This window comes from Zeus faber (assembly GCF_960531495.2).
Source record: "Zeus faber genome assembly, chromosome: 21".
NCBI lineage: Eukaryota > Metazoa > Chordata > Actinopteri > Zeiformes > Zeidae > Zeus > Zeus faber.
Genome location: NC_137208.1, coordinates 479,857 through 503,430, shown reverse-complemented (window position 1 = coordinate 503,430; position 23,574 = coordinate 479,857). Strand labels below are relative to the sequence as shown.

Below are 23,574 nucleotides of genomic sequence, written 5' to 3'. Positions count from 1 at the left end.
GTGTGTGTGTGTGTGTGTGTGTGTGTGTTTGGGTGTCTGTGTGTGTTTGTATGTGTGTGTGGGTATGTCTTAGTGTGTGTCTGTGGGTGTGCATGTGTGTGTGTGTATGTGTGTCTGTTGTGCCTGTATGACCTTGTCCTCTTTGTCTTGGGCCCTTTCTCAAGCTGCGTTCTTGTCTGTTCTTGTGAAACGTCATCAGTCGCAGCCCAAGTACTGTTCCAATTCAAAGTACGCATCAAGCCAAGTCCAGTCCAAATGCCAGGATGTGGACTTGCTCCGCCCATTTTATGGAGGATGCATGGGTGGTGACTTGTGTGGACTTAGGACAGACAAGTATCCCACAATGCATTTGGCAGAATGACCGTCCTGCGTCCTCCCGTCCCCGGGAGTATTAATAATAATAATAATAATAATAACATTTACATTTACATTTAGTCATTTAGCAGACGCTTTTATCCAAAGCGACTTACAAGGGAGAATAACATAATAATAATCGAATAATAATAATAATAATAATAAGAAGAAGAAGACGAAGAAGAATATAATTACAATAATAATAATAATTTAAGCTGCAAGCAGTGATGACCGGGTCATCAAAGTGCAAGTGTCTGTGGGACCCCATAAATCTCCGAGGAGAAGTTTGCAAAAGTACAAAGCATGAAAATGACCAAAAAGTGACTAAAATTACACATTTTATCCAATATGGCCAACTTCCTGTTGGGTTTTGGTCATGGCGGGAATATCATTTATTTGATGTCTAGTGATATGTGTAAATATGTAAATATGTGTACCAAAGTTTTTGAGTTTTCATGGAAAAAAAGTGAATAGGTTTGATGTTCTGAAATTTTCAAGATAATAATATATCAATAATATCGATGGGGGGACTCACATGTGTGCAAAGAAGAATAAACAGAGCAATAACAATAGGTCCCTTGTCACACATTCAGTAGGAAGAGGACCCTAATAATGATAATAATTATATAATTACAATAATAATTGTAATAATAATATAATTACAATAATAATATAATTATTAATAACAATAATAATAATAATAACAATAGTAATAATAGTAGTAATAATAATAATAATAATAATAATTATTATTACAATAATAATAATATGAATAATTTCAATAATAATAATAATAATTCACTACACACTACATATAAATGTATGATCGTATGTATATGTATATGACAAATATACCCCTTGAATCTGATAATATTAATAATGATAATAATAATACTGACAATTATAATATTAATAACAACAATAATAGTAATAATAAAAACAATAATAATAACAACAACAACAATAACGATAATAATAATAATAATAATAATTTTCTTCTTTTGGCTGCTCCCATTGTGGGACCAATAAAGGTTTATCTTATCTTATCTTATCTTATCTTAGGGGTCGCCACAGCGGATCATCTGCCATTTTATAATAATAATAATAACAATAATAATAATAATAATTAATAAATAAATAAAAGCATCGTCTTGGAGGGGGAATGTCTTGTGCTGTCCATGCATGATATTCAAGCGTACAGAATATGAAGTAAATGTTCCACAGGACAGAACAATGGTTCAGTGACATTAATATTTAATATTAATATTTATCATATTCGGAAGCGGCGGAACCTTTGTGATCTGGAGGGGGAAGCATTAGGGTGTGACGCCGCGCCCGTACTGCTGCTGCTTCGCGGCTACAGTCCAGCACATTGGAATAAAGGGTCAGACCTGGACCTTGCGTTGTCATGGGAACACCTGCACTCTGAGTTGTCATGGGAACACCTGCACGCCGTGTGGCCATGGAAACCTTTTGGTGTTAGGTCGTCATGGCTCCGGGGTTTTCTGGTGAGACGGAAACTGTTCTGGCTAGGTGGAGGGCTATAGCATGAATAATATAATAGCGTTTAATAGCATTTAATATGATATAATGTAGTGTAATGTCATGTGATATCATGTCATGTAGTGTAATATATGATATGATTTCATATCATATAGTGTAGTATCATATAAAACAACCCTCGGGATCCTGCTGCTCACTGATGCGTTCAAGTGTCATGTCGGAGAAATGTGCGTTGCCTGTGATTCTCCATTTTTGGATTTCTTCTCTAATGCATTTCTTTGTTTACTTCGGTTTTATTTGACTTATGTGTCTTTATTCCAACTATATACAAAGCCACGGTTACTGGCACGGGCTTTTACCTCCCTGCATAGAATATCTAACCTTACCTTACCTATCCTAACCTAATGTTACCTTACGTTAACTTATGTTAACCTAACTTATCTTACCTAATGTAACCTTAACTAACCGAATGTTAATGTTACCTTACCTGAACTTAACTAATGTTACCTTACTTTAACTTAGCCAATGTTACCTTAACTTAACTAACCTAATGTTACCTTACCTAAACTAACCTAATGTTACCGTAACTTAACTAACCGAATGTTAATGTTACCTTACCTGAACTTAACTAATGTTACTTTACCTTAGCTTAGCCAATGTAACCTTAACTTAACTAACCTAATGTTACCTTACCTTAACTAACCAAATGTTACCTTAACTTAACTTACCGAATGTTAATGTTACCTTACCTGAACTTAACTAATGTTACTTTACCTTAGCTTAGCCAATGTAACCTTAACTTAACTAACCTAATGTTACCTTACCTTAACTAACCAAATGTTACCTTAACTTAACTTACCGAATGTTAATGTTACCTTACCTGAACTTAACTAATGTTACCTCACCTTAACTAACCTAATGTAACCTTAACTTAACTCACCTAATGTTACCTTAACTTAGCCAATGTTACCTTAACTTAACTAACCTAATGTTACCTTAACTTAACTAACCGAATGTTAATGTTACCTGAACTTAACTAATGTTACCTTACCTTAACTTACCTAATGTTATCTTAACTTAACTAACCGAATGTTAATGTTACCTAACCTGAACTTAACTAATGTTACCTTACCTTAACTTACCTAATGTTATCTTAACTTAACTTACCGAATGTTAATGTTACCTTACCTGAACTTAACTAATGTTACTTTACCTTAGCTTAGCCAATGTAACCTTAACTTAACTAACCTAATGTTACCTTACCTTAACTAACCAAATGTTACCTTAACTTAACTAACCGAATGTTAATGTTACCTAACCTGAACTTAACTTAACTAATGTTACCTTACCTTAACTTACCTAATGTAACCTTAACTTAACTCACCTAATGTTACCCTAACTTAGCCAATGTTACCTTAACTTAACTAACCTAATGTTACCTTACCTTAACTTACCTAATGTTACCTTAACTTAACTAACCAAATGTTAATGTTACCTTACCTGAACTTAACTTAACTAATGTGACATTACCTTAACTTACCTAATGTAACCTTAACCTGACTAATGTTACCTTAACTTAACTAACCGAATGTTAATGTTACCTTACCTGAACTTAACTAATGTTACCTTACCTTAACTTACCTAATGTAACCTTAACTTAACTAATGTTATCTTAACTTAACTGAGCTAGTGTTACCTTGACTGAACTAAACTAATGTTAACTTAACTTAACTAACTTAATGTTACCTTAACTAAAGTTACCTTAACTAACCTAATGTTACCTTACCTTAACTTATTTAGTGTTACCTTACCTTACCTTAACTAACCTAATGTTACCTTACCTGAACTTAACTTAACTAACCTAATGTTACCTTACCTTACCTTAACTAACCTTATGTTACCATACCCGAGCTTAACTTAACTAACCTAATGTTATCTTACCTTAAATTACATAATGTTACCTTAAGTAACCTAATGCAACCCTACCTTAACTTACCAATGTTACCTTGACTTAACTAGCCTAATATTATCTTATCTTAACTTAATGCACCTAATGTTACCTTAACTTAACTAATCTAATGTTATCTCACTTTAACTTAACTTACCTAATGTTAACTTAACTAACCGAATGTAACATTAACTTAACTAACCTAATGTTACCTTAACTTAACTAACCTAATGTTATCTCACTTTAACTTAACTTACCTAATGTTAACTTAACTAACCTAATGTAACATTAACTTAACAAACCTAATGTTAACTTACCTAACCTAATGTTATCTTACCTTAAATTAACTAACCTTATGTTATCTTACCTAAGCTAACCTCATGTTACCTTAACTTAAGTAACGTAATGTACCCTTGAGTTAACTTAACAAACCTAATGTTATCTTAACCTAAGTTAGCTTACCTAATGTAACCTTAACTTAACTAACATATTGTTATCTTAACTTACCTAATGTTACCTTAACATACCTTATCTGACGTTATCTTACTATACCGACCTTACTCTTCCATTAGCTTATCTTACCATATCTCACGTTATCTTACCTTACCTACCTTACTCTGACCTTAACTTAACTTACCTTATCTCACATTATTATCTTACCTTACTCTTACCTTGACTTAACGTATGTTATCTTACCTTACGTACCTTACTTTTTCCTTAACCTACCTTAACTTATGTTATCTTATCTTACCTTACCTGCCTTACTCTTACCTTAACTTATCTCACGTTATCTTACCTTACCTACCTTACTCTTACCTTCACCTAACTTACCTTATCTCACATAATCTTACCTTACTCTTACCTTACTTTATCTCATGTTATCTTACCTTACTATTACCTTAACTTACCTTATCTTACCTTACTTACATTACCAGTTCACTATGCCCTCTGAAGAGTTCCAGATCTACTTCAAGATGGTGACCGACATGATTGTGCTCTGCACCACATTGGCTGTTTCCCTTTTCTTCTGGGTCACATCCCTGATCATCAGCACATACTCTGGTACTTATTATTATATTATTATTATTATTATTATTATTATTATTATTATTATTATTATTATTATTATTAATAATAATAATAATAATAATAATAATAATAATAATGTTAATAACTACATCACATCCTGATTTATCAGCACATACTATGGTATTATTTTTTATTTTATCTTCAGTCGGCAGTACTGGCACTGAAGTGATATCTATCTATCTATCTATCTATCTATCTATCTATCTATCTATCTATCTATCTATCTATCTATCTATCTACAGTGGGGCAAAAAAGTATTTAGTTAGCCACCATTTGTGCAAGTTATCCCACTTAAAAAGATGAGAGAGGCCTGTAATTTTCATCATAGGTACACTTCGACTATGAGAGACAGAATGAGGGGAAAGAATCCAGGAAATCACATTGTAGGATTTTTAATGAATGAATTGGTAAATTCCTCGGTAAAATAAGTATTTGGTCACCTACAAACAAGCAAGATTTCTGGCTTTCACAGACCTGTAACTTTTTCTTTAAGAGGCTCCTCTGTCGTCCACTCGTTACCTGTATTAATGGCACCTGTTTGAACTCGTTATCAGTATAAAAGACACCTGTCCACAACCTCAAACAGTTACACTCCAAACTCCACTATGGCCAAGACCAAAGAGCTGTCAAAGGACACCAGAAACAAAATTGTAGCCCTGCACCAGGCTGGGAAGACTGAATCTGCAATAGGTAAGCAGCTTGTTGTGAAGAAATCAACTGTGGGAGCAATTATTAGAAAATGGAAGACATACAAGACCACTGATAATCTCCCTCGATCTGGGGCTCCACGCAAGATCTCACCCCGTGGGGTCAAAATGATCACAAGAACGGTGAGCAAACATCCCAGAACCACACGGGGGGACCTAATGAATGACCTGCAGAGAGCTGGGACCAAAGTAACAAAGGCTACCATCAGTAACACACTACGCCGCCAGGGACTCAAATCCTGCAGTGCCAGACGTGTCCCCCTGCTTAAGCCAGTACATGTCCAGGCCCGTCTGAAGTTTGCTAGAGAGCATCTGGATGATCCAGAAGAGGATTGGGAGAATGTCATATGGTCAGATGAAACCAAAATAGAACTTTTTGGTAAAAACTCAACTTGTCGTGTTTGGAGGAGAAAGAAAGCTGAGTTGCATCCAAAGAACACCATACTTACGGTGAAGCATGGGGGTGGAAACATCATGCTTTGGGGCTGTTTTTCTGCAAAGGGACCAGGACGACTGATCCGTGTAAAGGAAAGAATGAATGGGGCCATGTATCGTGAGGTTTTGAGTGAAAACCTCCTTCCATCAGCAAGGGCATTGAAGATGAAATGTGGCTGGGTCTTTCAGCATGACAATGATCCCAAACACACCGCCCGGGCAACGAAGGAGTGGCTTCGTAAGAAGCATTTCAAGGTCCTGGAGTGGCCTAGCCAGTCTCCAGATCTCAACCCCATAGAAAATCTTTGGAGGGAGTTGAGAGTCTGTGTTGCCCAGCGACAGCCCCAAAACATCACTGCTCTAGAGGAGATCTGCATGGAGGAATGGACCAAAATACCAGCAACAGTGTGTGAAAACCTTGTGAAGACTTACAGAAAACATTTGACCTCTGAAGAAAGAAAGAAGAAACAGTCTTTATTTGTCACACGACACTCCACAACACATGCTTGCACACACACACACATGCACATGCTTGATGGTGGCCGGTGAAATGGCTCCTCTGCTTTTGACCCATCCTGGCTTGTCCTTCCTCCGGGGGCACAGCCAGGAGCAGTGGGCAGCATACGTGGACGCGCCCGGGGACCAGGTGATAAGTGTCCATCGCTGGTCAGACGATGATGGTGCATGTTTTTGGGGGGGGTCCTTACTGACGTGAGGTGGAGGAAACCCCATGTGAGCACGGGGAGAACATGCAAACTCCACACAGAAAGGCTCCTGTTTGGGAGATAACCCACCGGAGCACAGTGCCAACAGCGCCCCAGGCGGGAATCTAACCCAGGACCTTCTTGCTGTGAGGCAGCAGTGCAATGCACTGCGCCACCGTGCCACCACCACCACCACTGTCATTGCAAACAAAGGGTATATAACAAAGTATTGAGATGAACTTTTGTTATTGACCAAATACTTATTTTCCACCATAATTTGCAAATAAATTCTTTAAAAATCAGACAATGTTATTTTCTGGATTTTTTTTTTCTCATAGTTGAGGTATACCTATGATGAAAATAACAGGCCTCTCTCATCTTTTTAAGTGGGAGAACTTGCACAATTGGTGGCTGACTAAATACTTTTTTTTCCCCACTCTATCTATCTATCTATCTATCTATCTATCTATCTATCTATCTATCTATCTATCTATCTATCTATCTATCTATCTATCTGTCTGTCTGTCTATCTGTCTGTCTGTCTGTCTGTCTGTCTGTCTGTCTAAAATAGCTGTTCTGTCTGTTTATAGTTGACAGTAAAGTGTGTGTGCATGTGAGTTTATATGTGTGCACGTGTATGCCCTCAGGCACGCTGCAGCCTGTGTCACCATGGCGATGGCTGTTCTCCATCCTGGTTCCTCTGGTTCTGATAGTGAGAGCGCTGAAGAGACGGAGCCTGGACCACACTGGAGCATTGGGAGGTGAGGGGTGTGGGCTGGGGGGCGTTGGGCAGGCTTCCAGGAGCCTCATAGGGATGCTCAGACCTCCACCGGTCTCCAGAAACCCCAGGACCTCAGGCGGGACCTCAGGCGGGACCTCAGGCCGGACCTCAGGCCGGACCTCAGGCCGGACCTCAGGCCGGACCTCAGGCCACGTGGTGACAGGGTCTTTCAGTCTTCATGAAGAGCCCTGGTGTTGGTAGAGGACCTCATCTTCAAGACCTCCAACCGTTCAGCACTGAGGTCCAGTCAGTTTCCTGGTGGAGAGCAGAACCTGGACCCTAAAGGTCCTGGTTCTGCTTGTTAGGCATCGTGGCATCAATGGTAATGTTGGTCAGAACACTACACCATTAAGCAGGGGGCTTGCAGACGGTAGAACCAATCAGCTGATTGCTCTTGTGTTGGATTTATAAACAGGAAGTTAATCACGGTGCTACGGTTCTCAACACGTGGCTGGTGTGAACACTAAAGCTTCTGTATCTCTGGTTCCTCTGAGTCACAAACTCCTGCAGGCTAGAAACATTAAATATGAAATTCCACATTTATTACATGGAAGTCATGAACAAGAAGTTCATTTTGTGGTGAAACTCTGAATCGTAGGGCTCTCTGGAGTAGAGCTGTCTGGACTCTCGAGAAGGTCTCTCAGGAGTAGGACTTTCTGGAGTAGAACTCTTTGGAGAAGGACTCTGGAGTATGATTATCTGGACTGTCTGAAGTAGGACAATCTGGATTTTCTGGACTATCTACTATCTAGAGTGGGACTCTCTGGACTATCTTTAGTAGGGCTATCTAGTAACTATTTTTTCCATTGGATTTTGGATTATTAAAGAAAATAATAACAGCTTATGATACTAACACCTTTTGTTCAGCAAAATAATCTTCACAAATGAACACCGCTTTTATGATTTTTGAAGCGCCATAAGTGAAGATCAGATGTGAGGCTATAAAGGAAGTACACCATGGTGGCATGACTTCCACGTCACCACCACTAAGCCTCCAACTTTTCTTTTAATTTCTCGTGCTTACCTCTTCTACAAAAGCCTGGAAAGTGTGAGTTAGAACAGTTTGTAAGAGCGCAAGTATAAACACAACTTTAGGTGGGCTAGTGAGTAAATTACTGTCCGTGTTCGGGTGATGGCGTTTATCGTCCCCGACAGTCTCTGTTGTGCCATATAGCCACTTGTTAGCAACCGCCTTTTTTTAAGACACCTAAAAGCTTTAAAATTCATGAGCGCGGTATTTACTGACTTATTTTATGTTGTAGAACAAAACCTGAAAATCTCTTCAGCTTTTGTTAACCACCATGAACGCAGCATCACTTCCGAGTTTTCCAAGTTCCCATGAATGCCCCATCAATTCCCCATCAATTCCTTCCTTTGGACCGCTTTCAAACAGAGAACCGTTGTCTGCATCTTCTAGAGTCCGCTGGTTCATTATCGCAGATGGCATCGTTCTTTCAGACGGATAAGAAAAAAAAATGCGTGCATGTTCATGCACGATAAACATTTAGATTAAGATTGGCCTGCGCAACTTGATATCCTGAATACCAACGTATCTTTCTCTCCTCACATTTTCTGAATTCATTGGCCCGCGGGCCACCAGTGGACGATCAGTGCTCTAGACGTTCCCCTTCTGGTGGTTCTGTGGTGGGACTTAACTAGGCTAGGCAAAAATTCCAATCGCCTATCGCCGGGGGGCATCGTTTGGCGATATACAAATTTATCGGGGGCGTTGCCGGTGGTGTTCATGCGCGCATAGAAGGTAATGTAATGTGTTAAATACTGTCTCCCCATTCCAGAAGTCAGCATTTATTATTTACAAGTAAAGTATTTACACAAAAACATCAAATTTTACTAAATTAAGTCCCATAGCTACAGAAACCAAAGTGGAGAGGTTTTTTGGAACAGTACAGTCAGATCTAGGACACTACCTTCACTGCGTTTAGAAAATGTGAATTCATACACGTAGGAAACAAACGAAAAGAAATAGATGTAAAATAAAAAGACAAAAAAAAGACAAAAAAAGACTAAAATAAATGAAAAATAAAAAGACAGGCACAAAAATAAAAAATAAAAAGAAAGGCACGGGAGGCTATTAATATATATACAGCACAGTATACAACAGAGGGGATGGTATGTGTGGCTCAGTGAGGACCCCTGGTGAGGTCAGCATTGACAGTTCTTATGGCTTTCGGGAAGAAGCTGTCTCAGTCTCTGTTCTCTCTGTGTGACTACGGAGGCGCTTGCCTGACCGTAGCAGCTGGAACAGTCTGTTGTTGGGGTGATGAGGATCTTTCATGATCCTGTGGGCTCTGCTACAACACCTCCTGGTGTATAAGTCCTGCAGGGAGGGGAGTGTAGTTCCAGTGGTGCGTTCAGCTGAACGCACTACCCTCTGCAGGGCACTCTTTACTAATTCTTAAATCATCAAGACCTGCTGCAATAACTCTGTGCTGTGGATGCCCTGTAGAATGACAAGAGCAAGTTTTGGTTATGGAGAACCACCACCAACCCCACTCTTTGGAGAACTATTTATCATGTTTGGCTCTATAAACAACTGATCACTACTCCAAGAGGGAGAGAATCACCACGGTGAGACAAATAAACATAGAAACAAATAACATTTACACAAAAACATAAACATTGGATGACAACATGTATTGAAAAACAGTGAATTAGGTCCAGGAAAACTCGACCTACAACTGGTCACGTGGCCTCTTCCTGTCATAATTATGGCAGTAAATGAGGGAGGAAAGGAGAGGAATGCAACTAGGAGGGTGCTGGGGTGCACTTGAAGCAGGTGTGATGGTGTGTGCGTGTGTGATGTCCACCGGTGCGTGTACATGACTTATCCCCATTCGTACTGGTGTAGAAGGTCGGTATCATGTTGAGGCGCCTCCAAGCAGCGGAAAGGGCCCCGAAGCCCCCCGGAACCCTGCAGCCCTGTAGACACCCTACGGCTGCAGGACAGCCCAGAGTACTCTGCCTTGCGGCCACAAAAGGCCCCTGGGTCTCCAGAGAAGCCAGAGGGCCTTGGAGCAACCCTCACACCCAGCCCCGAGGAGCATTACCCAGTCCCAGGGAGCAGGCACAAGACGTGTGGGGATGGTAGCTCAGGCGGTAGAGCTGGTCGTCTAGTGATCTAAAGGTTGCTGGTTCAATCCCAGGCTCCTCCTGCTAGCATGCTGTAGTGTCCTTGAGCAAGACACTTAACCCCTAATTGCTCCTGATGGCTGTGTCCGTTGGTGATTGAACAATTGTAAGTCGCTTTGGATAAAAGCGTCTGCTAAATGAAATGTAATGTAATGTAAAAGATGCAGCCGCCAGCATAGAACCCACACCCACAATGGCAAGCAGTCCCCCCTGGGGCCCCGGAAGGCACCCGGCGGCGCTCTACGCAGCCCCGCCAGGTCGCAGCACATCCCAAGCCACCAGCCACCAGGCGCAAGCCGTCGGGTCGATTGGGGGGGCCACCCGACCGCCCCCTGGCCAACCACGCCCCCACACCAACCCGCCAGCGACCTGCCATCCTGGAAAACCCCAGTGCTCAATGTGTGCTGTTGGTAATTGCAATTAAAATTGTGGGGTTGGGGGTGCAAGTCCTTCAGGCAATTCAAACCCGAATCACTCGCACCCCTCCTGCCCCGCAGACCCTGGTGCGATGGAGTGTTGTTCGGAGTAGGATTGGTGTGCAAGTGTATGTGTTCTAAGCTAAGGATGTAAGTTCTGTTGCTTGCTGATAACATTTAGCAAGTTGCCCAGTGCTACATTAGCTTTAGCCTCCGGAGCTAAGTACACGCCTGTAATAAAAAAACACAGAAAACTCTCTTGGAAGATGGAAGGTCTGCATTTAACGACCATCATTTCTAGGTCTGGTGAGCAATGTCTCAGTAACAGTAGCATCCGCAGTCCAGTGATTGTTCGTTAAAACAACCAACCCTCCCCCGCATTGTTTACCCGAGGCCTCGGTCCTGTCACTGCGGTGAATTCCAGGATGAAGTCAAGTCTCACTCATTATCAGAACACAACTTTCCTGGATGGCTGATTGTGATGATAAACAGAGTCTTAGTTCGTCCATCTTCTTAAGAGACCTGGCGTTGGAGATAAAGAGGCTGGGGAGTGGTGGTCTGTGAGGATTACTCTTAAGCCGAGTTAGCACACCGGATCTGCACCCTCGCTTCCGTCTGCGGTCTCTCCGTCTCCTGCGGTGACTGTTGGGGGAGACGATCTACGGAAACCCCGGTGCTCTGCTGATCACTGCTGGGATCTTGTACGTGTGTTGGAAAGTACACAAAGCCCCCAGTTGTTGCGTTGTTCCAAAATAAATTAGCGATTCACGGGTGTAGTGAATCGTGTTCGGTCTACCCTTGCACAATTCCTATCATACAAACAGAAATAAAACTAAAAAACAGTCCAATCTAGGAGAGCTCACAGCCGCAGCGTCCTTGCGCTCAGCCATCCTTTTCCCTTTCCACTAACGCCAACCTAGTTCTGGTTCTGGTTCTGGTGCTGGTGCTGCTGCTGCTGCTGATGCTGGTGCTGGTGCTGGTGCTGGTGTTGGTGCTGGTGCTGGTGCCGCTTTGCAGTTGGTTCACCCTGCAAACCACGTCATTACATCATTGTAGACCAGGGTTCCAGACAAATTTTTGCAATGTGAACGTAGGATATGTGGCCAGTACTATAACAACAATAACAAAACAAAAACAAATAACTCCCTCTTACTGTGCCTCCGCTCTTTGACCCTGACTCCACCACATCCCTCCACCCCCTCCAGCCGCTTCCCTGGAGACATATTCTGACCAGGTCCGTCACCCTCTGACATCACATTCAATTCTCTTCTGTGCTCAGAATTCCCTTTCACATAGTGGAGGGCAGGGCTAGGACCAGCATCATGTAGGTGAAAACTTTTACCACCCGCCTCTTTTATCTGATTGGCTATGCGACCATAATGTGACATTTATGAGATGTCCATTTATGTCCTTTAAATATTTAAAAATAAATAAAATCAATATGTGGCAGCCAATGTTGATATTCCACCACAAATAAATCAATGTGTGGGAATCACTGTGAGAGCCTCAGCTCTTCATCTCACTCATATACATGCACACACACACACACGCACAGGCACACACACACACACGCACGCGTACATGCACACACACACACACACACGCACAGGCACACACACACACACACAGGCACACACACACACACGCACGCGTACATGCACAGGCACGCACACACACACGCACAGGCACACACACACACACACGCACAGGCACACACACACACACATGCACAGGCACACACACACACACACGCACAGGCACACACACACACACACACGCACGCGTACATGCACACGCACACACACGCACAGGCACACACACACACACACGCACAGGCACACACACACACACACGCACACACACACACACACGCACAGGCACACACACACACACGCACACACACACACACACACACACGCACAGGCACACACACACACACACGCACACACACACACACACGCACAGGCACACACACACACACACGCACAGGCACACACACACACACACGCACACACACACACACACGCACAGGCACGCACACACACACGCACAGGCACACACACACACACACGCACAGGCACACACACACACACACGCACACACACACACACACGCACAGGCACGCACACACACACGCACAGGCACACACACACACACACGCACAGGCACACACACACACACACGCACACACACACACACACGCACAGGCACACACACACACACACGCACGCGTACATGCACACGCACACGCACGCACAGGCACGCACGCACACACACACATCCACCGATGCTCCTACCGCCTTGTGTTTCACATGATATATGATGATTTAAACAATTAAAAGGGTCTGAATATTTGCAAGTCACGCTGGTGCTCCTAGTTATTACATTTAGTAGCTGTTAGAAAAATGATTTGGCTGAATGCTCTGTTTTCTAATAAACAATGAAGAGGAAAAAGGTTTTGGTCTCAAAGTGAATTTATTATCTTGTACAAGGGCCAGTTGTACAAGGTTTGGATCAGAGATGTGCTTAAGACAGCTCTCTGGGATCAGCAACTTATTTTGGGAAGTCAGGAACAATATATAGTCAGTTTGGCATAACTGGTCATCGGTGAACTATGTGACGAATGTTGTTCTCGAGCTCTGTAGCTTCGTCAAGGTGAGGCCTGAACAATGACAGCTGAGTCTGGGACTCCACGGCTTGGATTACATTACATTTCATTGATCAGACGCTTTTATCCAAAGCCACTTACAATTGTTCAAACACCGACGGACGCAGCCATCAGGAGCAATGAGGGGTTAAGTGTCTTGCTCAAGGACACTACAGCATGCTAGCAGGAGGAGCCTGGGATCCAACCAGCAACCTTTAGATGACTAGACCACCAGCTCTACCGCCTGAGCTACCATACCCCTGTCTGTGTCTGGACTCTTAGGCTTGGATATCTGTGGAAATGATGTGAATTATGTGAAATATGTGACCGGGATAATATGAGCTTGTGTTCGTCATTGTGTGTACATAAATGTTTCTGTGATTACATAGATTTAGATATATTGTTACACACACAAGTTTATATGGTCATGGTTACACAACCTAGCAAAGTAATTAATAAAATCCCTGCACTGTGTCCAAAACAATCTGGAGCCCTGCTGTAGACGTCACCATACATTCTGCCTTTTCATCTCGATGGGGGACAATTATTAGGGCTCCATTATTGTTGGAATTTTTATTTATATATATTTATTTATATATTTATTATTTATTTGCCTGGTATCCTATAATTACTTTACACTTTTCAGGCTAAAAATTTCTAGAACAGGACAACTGCACATCTTAGACATCACGTGGTACATACATACACATATGGTCGTACATATATGCAGTGAAATGTCATGACACCCAGTGATTACCGTAGAGTCGAGAAACGCTGCGCCGGTCAAAATAGAAGCGGCCCGTTAAAATTTAAATACTTGAATAATTTATTGACTACAGGTCCGAGTCCGTATAGGACAGCGTCTGGGTCCGGACCCGGACCGCCGTCCGCCTGTTAGTGACCCCCGATATATATGATATACTGATATACATTGGCTCCAGTGGCAGTATATCATATTTAACTGAGTATATTATACTCAGTTAAATATGATGCGGTCATGCGGTCATGCTCTTGTTGTTCCTCAGCTCTTCTGGTGGGCTTTGTGCTGACGATGGCCAACTTCAGCTTCTTCTCATCTCTGCTGGCGTTCTTCTTCACCTCCTCCAAGCTGACGCACTGGGGAGGATCGGCCAAGAAGAAGATTGACGCAGAGTACAAAGAAGGTAAAGAAGGTTTAAACGGTCTGTTCAGCATCCATGATGTCCCCGGACGTCCAGGACCTCCCAGAAGATCTAGGACCCTCCAGGACATCCAGGACCTCCCGGAAGGTCCAGGACCCTCTGGGACGTCAAGGACCTCCCAAAAAATCCAGGACCCTCCCGGGACGTCCAGGACCTCCCAGAAGGTCCAGGACCCTCTGGGACGTCCAGGACCTCCCGAGACATCCAGGACCTCCCGAGATGTCCTGGGACACCTAGGACCCCCCGGGACGTCCAGGATGTTCCCGGAGATCATTGTATGTCCAAAAATGACATCATTGACGCGATTGATCTCTACCTGTCTGTCTCTCTCTCTCTCTCTCTCTCTCTCTCTCTCTCTCTCTCTCTCTCTTTCTCACTTTCTACCTGTATCTTGCTCTCTGTCATTCTCTCTACCTGTCTCTCTCTCAGGAGGTCAGAGGAACTGGATCCAGGTTTTCTGTAATGGAGGAGTTCCTACAGAGCTGGCCCTGCTCTACATGATAGAGGTCTGTCTGTCTGTCTGTTGAGCTGTCTGTCTGTCCGTCAGTGGTTTTTATGAGTTCTTCCAGAGTTTTTTATCTTGATATTCCAGGCCGGTCCCGGAGAGATCCCGGTGGATTTCAGTCAGAACTACTCTGCGTCCTGGATGTGTTTGTCCCTGCTGGGGGCGCTCGCGTGCAGCACTGGGGACACCTGGGCCTCGGAGGTGGGACCGGTCTTGAGCCGGACCCCGCCCAGACTCATCACCACCTGGGAGGAGGTCCCAGCAGGTGAGGCCCCGGCCAATCAGGATGCTTGAGATTAAGACGTTGTCTGCATAGAGCAGCATCCTGGTTCTACTAGAGCAGGTGGTCCTCCTGGTCTGACCGACCCGACTCTTTCTCTCTCTCCTGTCCAGGGACAAACGGGGGCGTAACCCCGGTGGGACTGGTGGCCAGCTTCTTGGGGGGTCTGGTGGTGGGCGGGGCTTACTACCTGAGCCAGCTGATCCTGGTCAGCGACCTGCAGATGGCCGACGCCCAGTGGCCAGTGGTAGTTTACGGGGGCGTGGCCGGCCTGCTGGGCTCCCTGCTGGACTCCTTCCTGGGCGCCAACATGCAGTACTCAGGTACCTAGACCTGGAACCACTAGGGTCCTTGAAAAGTTTTAAATACAGTTTTTACAAACATCAGATCATAAAAGTCATTAAAGGGTGAATTTATGTTATTATTTCTCCATATATTTGATTCTGGCCCTTGTCCTGCTCCTGGTCCTGGTCCTTGTTCTTCTCCTTGTGCTGGTGCCGGTCCAGGGTTCGACAGCAGCATTGGGAAGGTGGTTGGCTACGAGTCCTCTACCACCAGGAGGATCAGTGGGAAGCCCATCCTGGACAACAATGCCGTCAACCTGTTCTCCTCCGTGCTGGTCGCCATGACGCTGCCGGGGCTGGCCTGGGGCTTCTGGCCCAGATAAGACCCGGACCACCACAGAGTCTGGGCCGACGACCTGCTGAATGTATAGATCTAGATCTATAGATATCTATCTAGATACAGTATGGATGTATAGATGTATATATCTATAGGTATAGATCTATATCATACAGTACACACACACACACAGAAATATTGATCTATACCTATGCAGGTGTAGATCAATATATCTATATAAGTATCGATAGATCTATCAACAGTATGCATCAATATCACTATATCCCTATACATCTAGAAAAATATATCTAGTTGTACTGATCTATATTCATGTCATATACACATACACATTCTGTTGGTCAAACACTGGATTTAATCTGTGGCTGAAACGCTGCCTCTCGTGTCTGAACATGTTGTTGATTCGAAACCTTGGACTCGTTGCTCCATTGGCTCTCAGCTCCTTTTCCCACAATGCAAAGCAGTCAGACTCCAGGACTGACAGACACATGGACCGAAAATGGAAACCAGCAGCAGCCTCACTTCCAGCCAGAGAGCATGGTAACCGCTAACTGTGCTAGCTGAAAATGCATGGCTGCAGGTGGGATCAGCTAGCCCATTTCCTAGGGAATCCGGAGTTGACTGACTCTAAGCCCCGCCCAGTTCCTCCAGACTCGCTTCCTAGTTTCACCAGCAAGTTCCTCCTTAAAGTGTACGATATATTATATACTACTATGCTATATAGTGTTAATGGACAAGCTGTGTGTATTTCTTGTACCAGAAGGAACTTTATGCATTGATTAAACTTTAAGTTTCGTTGATTGTTTGATTATCTTTTTTTCATTTAAATCCTTTGGTATATAACAACACAACAGTACATTATGTATATGAATACAATAAATATGAAGAATGTAAATTAGTGATCTTGGGTAATGTGTTGATGTTCAGCATTACCATGATGACCACACTGAAGCAGTTTGTGTTTCATGTTTTAATAAAGTTCAGGATTCACTCAGACAGGTCAGTAGGCAGACAGACCGGTATCATCTCCTCGCTCTCTGGATGGGCAGACAGTAGATGTGCATTGGGAACTTCCTGAAGTAGCTGCTGACCCAAGGCCTGGACAGAAAGCAGCAGTTACCATGGAAACAGGAAGCAGCCGCCCATGATTATATTGTATTTATGTTTTTTATATATATATATATATATATATATATATATATATATATATACACTACTCGCAAAAAGTTAGGAATATTTGGCTTTCGGGTGAAATTTATGGAAAATGTAATAAGTTGACGCTCCAGTGATATATGATGAAAGTAGGGCATTTAAGTAGAAGCATGCAATGGTGATTTTCTCATCTCAAACAATGTATTGAAACAAAAGCCACAGTGGTGGGTTTACCACAACAAAAAATGTCAATGTCTCAATAACTTGTCATGTGCCCTTGAGCATAAATTACAGCTTGACAAGGACGTTTCAAGCTGTTCAGAAGTCGACTTATTGTCTGCTGAGGCCTGGCCCCCCACTCTTCTTGAAGGGGGCCCTCAGGTCATTGAGGTTCTGGGGTACAGAGTTTGGAGCCTCTACACGGCCACTCAGCTGATCCCAGAGGTTTTCTATGGGATTCAGGTCTGGAGAAAGTGCAGGCCACTCCATTTGAGGTGCCCCAGTCTCCAGCAGCCGTTCCCTAATGATGCCACCTCCATGAGCTGGAGCGTTGTCGTCCATGAAGATGAAATGAGGCCTGTGTTGTTCATGCAGGGGCACAATGACTGGATGAATGATGTCATTCAGGTAGTATGGACTTGTCACTGTACCATTCACAAAGTGTAGGGCAGTTCTGTATTGACCAGACACACCTGCCCACACTGTAACACCACCACCACCAAAGGCTCGTCTGGTGACAGTGGCTGATGCGTAGCGCTCTCCTTGACGTCTCCATCATTTCTGCTCAACGTGAATCAACTTTCATCAGAGAACAACACTGAGGCCCCTGGTCCCTAGTCCAGTGTAAATGCTGCCTGGCCCCTGCAAGACCATGATGGCTGTGCCTGGTTGTGTGGTCAGGTACCCTTACAGGTTGTCTAGCACGTCTGACGTGACACTTGGTGCCTCTCACCTCCCTTAAATGTGCCTGGAGTTGAGTGGCATCATCATGCGGTTCCGCAGGGCATTGTTCACAATGAAGCGCTCATCAGTGTGGGATGTGGCCAAAGGACGTCCACTTCTATGTCTTTCTGTGACTCTTCCAGTCTCTGTATCTCTGTTGCAACCTGCTGATGACACTCTGTGACACTCTAAGCTCAGTGGCCACTTCCCTCTGACAACATCCTGTTTGAAGCCTCGCAACTCGAGGTGCTGTTGATCAGTTGTTAGGTGTGGTCTTGGTCTCATGTCAACATGTGAACAGTATGATGAAGAGGACTGTTTAAATACCAACTCTAATTTAACCAGGACATTTATTGGTGGATTCATGGATCAAACACCTGTTGTGAATTTTTCCGTTCAGCTCCTTGTTGGAGAACAGCAAGTTGTGCAAAAAGTACTGAAACATTGAACAGTTGGACATGTGCATTCAAAAGTTTAGTGAAGGTCAAATTAAGTTCACCTGTAAAGGTTATAGTGCATTTTAGCTTCATCCTGAAATTTCACCCGAAAGCCCAATATCCCCAACTTTTTGTGAGTAGTATTGTATTGTCCTGTTGGGTTTTTGTGCTGTCCTGTTTTGTTGTGCTGTTGTGTTGTTGTATTGTCTTGTTGTATTGTTGTGTTGTGTTGTTGTTTTGTCCTGTTGGGTTTTTGTGCTGTCCTGTTGTGTTGTGCTGTTGTGTTGTTGGGCTGTCCTGTTGTGTTGTTGTATTGTCTTGTTGTATTGTTGTGTTGTGTTGTTGTATTGTCCTGTTGGGTTTTTGTGCTGTCCTGTTGTGCTGTTGTGTTGTATTGTTGTGTCTTAGTATTGTCCTGTTGTTGTGTTTTGTTGTCCTGTTGTGTTATGTTGTCCTGTTGTGTTGTGTTGTATCGTCCTGTTGTGTTGATGTATTGTCCTGTTGTGTTGTATTGTCCTGTTGTGTTGTTGTATTGTCCTGTTGTGTTGTCCTGTTTTGTGTTGTCCTGTTGTATTGTGTTGTCCTGTTTTGTTGTGTTGTACTGTACTGTTGTTATATTGTCCTGTGTTGTTGTATTGTCCAGTTCTTTGTGTGTTATTGTGTTGTTTTGTTGTATTGTCCTGTTGTTGTTGTGTTGTTGTATTGTCCTATTGTTTGTGTGTTGTGTTGTTGTATTGTCCTGTTATTTGTGTATTGTTGTGTGTTGTATTGTCCTGTTGTGTTGTTGTGTTGTTGTATTGTCCTGTTGTGTTGTTGCATTGTCCTGTTGTGTTGTGTTGTACTGTTGTGTTGTTTGTTGTTTGTCCGGACTCAGGAAGTAGAGGCTCATCCATCTTGTTCTGTTGTCTTGGCGACGGGGGAACTCTATCTCTCTCCGACGCTCACCCTCGAGGCGAAGCTCTTGTCCTGTTGTGTTGTGTTGTATTGTCCTGTTGTGTTGATGTGTTGTCCTGTTGTGTTGTATTGTCCTGTTGTGTTGTTGTATTGTCCTGTTGTGTTGTCCTGTTTTGTGTTGTCCTGTTGTGTTTTTGTGTTGTCCTGTTGTGTTGTTGTTTTTTTCCTGTTGTATTGCGTTGTCCTGTTGGGTTGTTGTATTTCCAGTTGTGTTGTTGTATTGTCCTGTTGTGTTGTTGTATTTTCCTGTTGTGTTGTCCTGTTGTATTGTACTGTTGTATTGTGTTGTCCTGTTGTCCTGTGTTGTTGATTTGTCCTGTTGTGTTGTTGTAGTATTGTTCTGTTGTACTGTTGTGTTGTTATATTGTCCTGTGTTGTTGTATTGTCCTGTTGTGTTGTTGTGTTTTGTATTGTCCTTGTGTGTTGTGTTGTACTGTTGTGTTGTGTTGTTTGTTTGTGTGTTGTTGTTTACTTGTTGACCCTCTGCTCCAGACTCAGGAAGCAGAGGCTTGTCCATCTTGTTCTGTTGTCTTGGCGACGGAGGAACTCTATCTCTCTCTGACGCTCACCCTCCAGGCGAAGCTCTGCCTCCATGTCGCCCAGCTGGAGAGAGAGACAGCTGTCTGTCTTTCTGTCTAATATGCTGTCTCCCCACCAGTTGGAGCTGTGTGTGTGTGTGTGTGTGTGTGTGTGTGTGTGCTGCTCCACCTCCTCCAGCAGGGACCTGTCGCCCTGCAGCGCCTCCTGCTGCTCACACTGAGACATTGACGCAGGGTCTGAGCTGCTCCCACACAACTCCTCCTCTTCCTCAGGTTCATCAGGTTCTTCCTCTTTTTGGTCAGTTCGGCGCTGAATCAGAGGAAATTTACATGTACTGAGACAGACAGACAGACAGACAGACAGACAGACAGAGTTCATGTGGTACCTATTAATTCCATCCTTTAACCCTTATTTCCAAATCTAACCTTCACCTTTCTCTGCTCAGTGTCTCCTCCTGGATCTGAGAGAGACCCTCCATCTGCCACACACACACACACACACACAGACAGACAGACACGGTGTCAGGTGTCAGTAATTACACATTGTTACAAGAATGAAGCATTGTGGGAGATCGGGGTGGGTGTGTGAGGGTTCAGGGGTGAATAAGAAATAGATTTAAAGGTCAAAGTTTACGAAAATAATAATAATAATAATAATAATAATAATAATAATAATTATAATCATATAATAATGATAAATATAGCTGCAGGCAGTGGTGTTAGGTAGGTATTACAGTTCTCTGAGTTTGCAGGAAACACACATAATTTCATATTGAAAACAATTATAAATGTTCCAGTTCAATTTCACAATTCTACAATTTCAGTATTTCACTCATTTCTGTTTGAAATATAGACAGATGTGGATTAAATGTGGACCACACAATGCTGGCCAGGGTGATGCCAATTTGTTTGGTCACACTGAGTAATAAATGTGTCAAAACATGTGTAAATAAATATATACATTGATAAATGTGGCAATTTATGTATACGATCCAAATTTTTTAAAACACATGCACAATAAATACCTTGTTTTATCTAAATGCTTATGTTCTTGTTACCAGTCATAATAATTCAGGAAGTTTGTATACGGTGATATCTCTGGAGGGTTAGGAGGTGGTGATTGTGATCACAAACTCCATCCACAACACTGAACCCATATGGATGAAACTGTCATCTACAATCTATAATCTATCATCTATAATATATAATCTATCATCTATGATCTATTGTAATCTATCATCTATAGTCTATAATAATCTTTCATCTATAATATATAATCTATCATCTATAATAATCTATCATCCATCATGTATAATCTATCATGTATTATAATCTATCATCTATAATGTATAATCTATCATCTTTAATAATCCATCATCTATCATATATAATCTATCATCCATCATGTATAATCTATCATGTATTATAATCTATCATCTATAATGTATAATCTATCATCTTTAATAATCCATCATCTATCATATATAATCTATCATCCATCATGTATAATCTATCATGTATTATAATCTATCATCTATAATCTATAATCTATCATCTATAATAATCTATAAAATATAATCTATCATCTATAATAATCCATCATCTATAATAATCTATCATCTATAATATTTAATCTATCATCTATAATATATAATATATAATCATCTATAATAGTCTATCATCTATGATCTATAGATATCTATCATCTATAATCTATAATTATCTTTCATCTATAATATATTATCTATCATCTATAATAATCTATCATATATCATATACAACCTATGATCTATAATTATTGATGATCTATAATATATAATCTATCATCTATAATATAATATGCTTAATCTATCATTTATCATCTATAATTCAAACGTATGAATATTGTTTAATTCTTTGAAATAAAATAAAACATCTTTTTGAAAACTCACCTTATTCCTCCTCAAAGTTCTGCAGTTGCTACTCAGTGTGTGTTCAAGTGTGTGTGACGTGTTTCCTACTGACACTGTATCTGCAACACACACACACACACACAGGAACACACACACACACATGAACACGCACACACAGGAATACACACACACAGGAATACACACACACACACAGGAACACGCACACACAGGAATACACACACACACACAGGAACACACACACACAGGAACACACACACACAGGAACACACACACACAGGAATACACACACACACACAGGAACACGCACACACAGGAATACACACACACACACAGGAACACACACACACAGGAACACACACACACAGGAATACACACACACACACACACAGGAATACTCACACACACACAGGAACACACACACACACATGAACACGCACACACAGGAACACACACACACAGGAACACACACACACAGGAACACACACACACACATGAACACGCACACACAGGAATACACACACACAGGAATACACACACACACACAGGAACACGCACACACAGGAATACACACACACAGGAATACACACACACACACAGGAACACACACACACACATGAACACGCACACACAGGAACACACACACAGGAATACACACACACACACAGGAACACACACACACACAGGAACACACACACACACATGAACACGCACACACAGGAACACGCACACACACATGAACACGCACACACAGGAACACGCACACACAGGAATACACACACACACAGGAACAGACACACACACAGGAATACTCTCACACACACAGGAACACACACACAGGTTTACACACACACACACACACACAAATTCACACATACACAGGAACACACACACACACACACACACACACACACACACACACACACACACACACACACACACACACACACACACACACTCAGGAACACACACAGCTCAGGTTTCCTCTCAGACTTAATTAGTTTGGTGTCTCTGTACAGGAAGTTGAATTAGTCACCAGGAGTGCTACTGATTGCGTAGGTGGTGTACTGGATGGCGTGTAGTGGATTGTGTACTCCATCGTGTAGTGGCGATGTTTAGTTGTTGTGGTAGGTGGTGTAGTGGATGGGGTGGGGTGTGTAGTCGATGGTGTAGTGTGGGGGGGTGTAGTGTTGTGTAGTGGGTGGCATAGTGGAGTGTGTAGTAGGGTGTGTAGTGGATGGTCGCGGTGGGTGGTGTAGTGTGGTGTTAAGTGGCTATGGTAATGGGTGGTGTAATGGGTG

General features: G+C 42.6%; 1 protein-coding gene across 2 annotated transcripts; it reads left to right on the top strand.

Annotated features, from left to right (window-relative positions):
• Window positions 1–1,687: 1,687 nt before the first annotated feature.
• On the top strand, window positions 1,688–17,239 carry tmem19 (transmembrane protein 19). Of its 2 annotated transcripts, none has more exons than XM_080022704.1 (8): window positions 1,688–1,862; window positions 4,760–4,867; window positions 7,388–7,501; window positions 14,760–14,897; window positions 15,345–15,421; window positions 15,508–15,685; window positions 15,814–16,023; window positions 16,207–17,239. In XM_080022704.1, the coding sequence occupies exons 1-8, from the start codon at window positions 1,844–1,846 to the stop codon at window positions 16,365–16,367; spliced, it is 1,005 nt and encodes a 334-aa protein (XP_079878830.1). In that variant the 5' UTR covers window positions 1,688–1,843; the 3' UTR covers window positions 16,368–17,239. The 2 variants fall into 2 exon arrangements, with proteins under 2 accessions (XP_079878830.1, XP_079878831.1); XM_080022705.1 differs by having other exon boundaries at window positions 4,741–4,867.
• Window positions 17,240–23,574: the final 6,335 nt, after the last annotated feature.

Bases quoted from the DNA above. Each gene is read 5' to 3' on its own strand.
- tmem19 (XM_080022704.1), top strand. The intron at 7,502-14,759 runs GTGAGGGGTGTG...GTTGTTCCTCAG, and splicing joins CCACACTGGAGCATTGGGAG to CTCTTCTGGTGGGCTTTGTG. The intron at 15,422-15,507 runs GTCTGTCTGTCT...TTGATATTCCAG, and splicing joins CCCTGCTCTACATGATAGAG to GCCGGTCCCGGAGAGATCCC.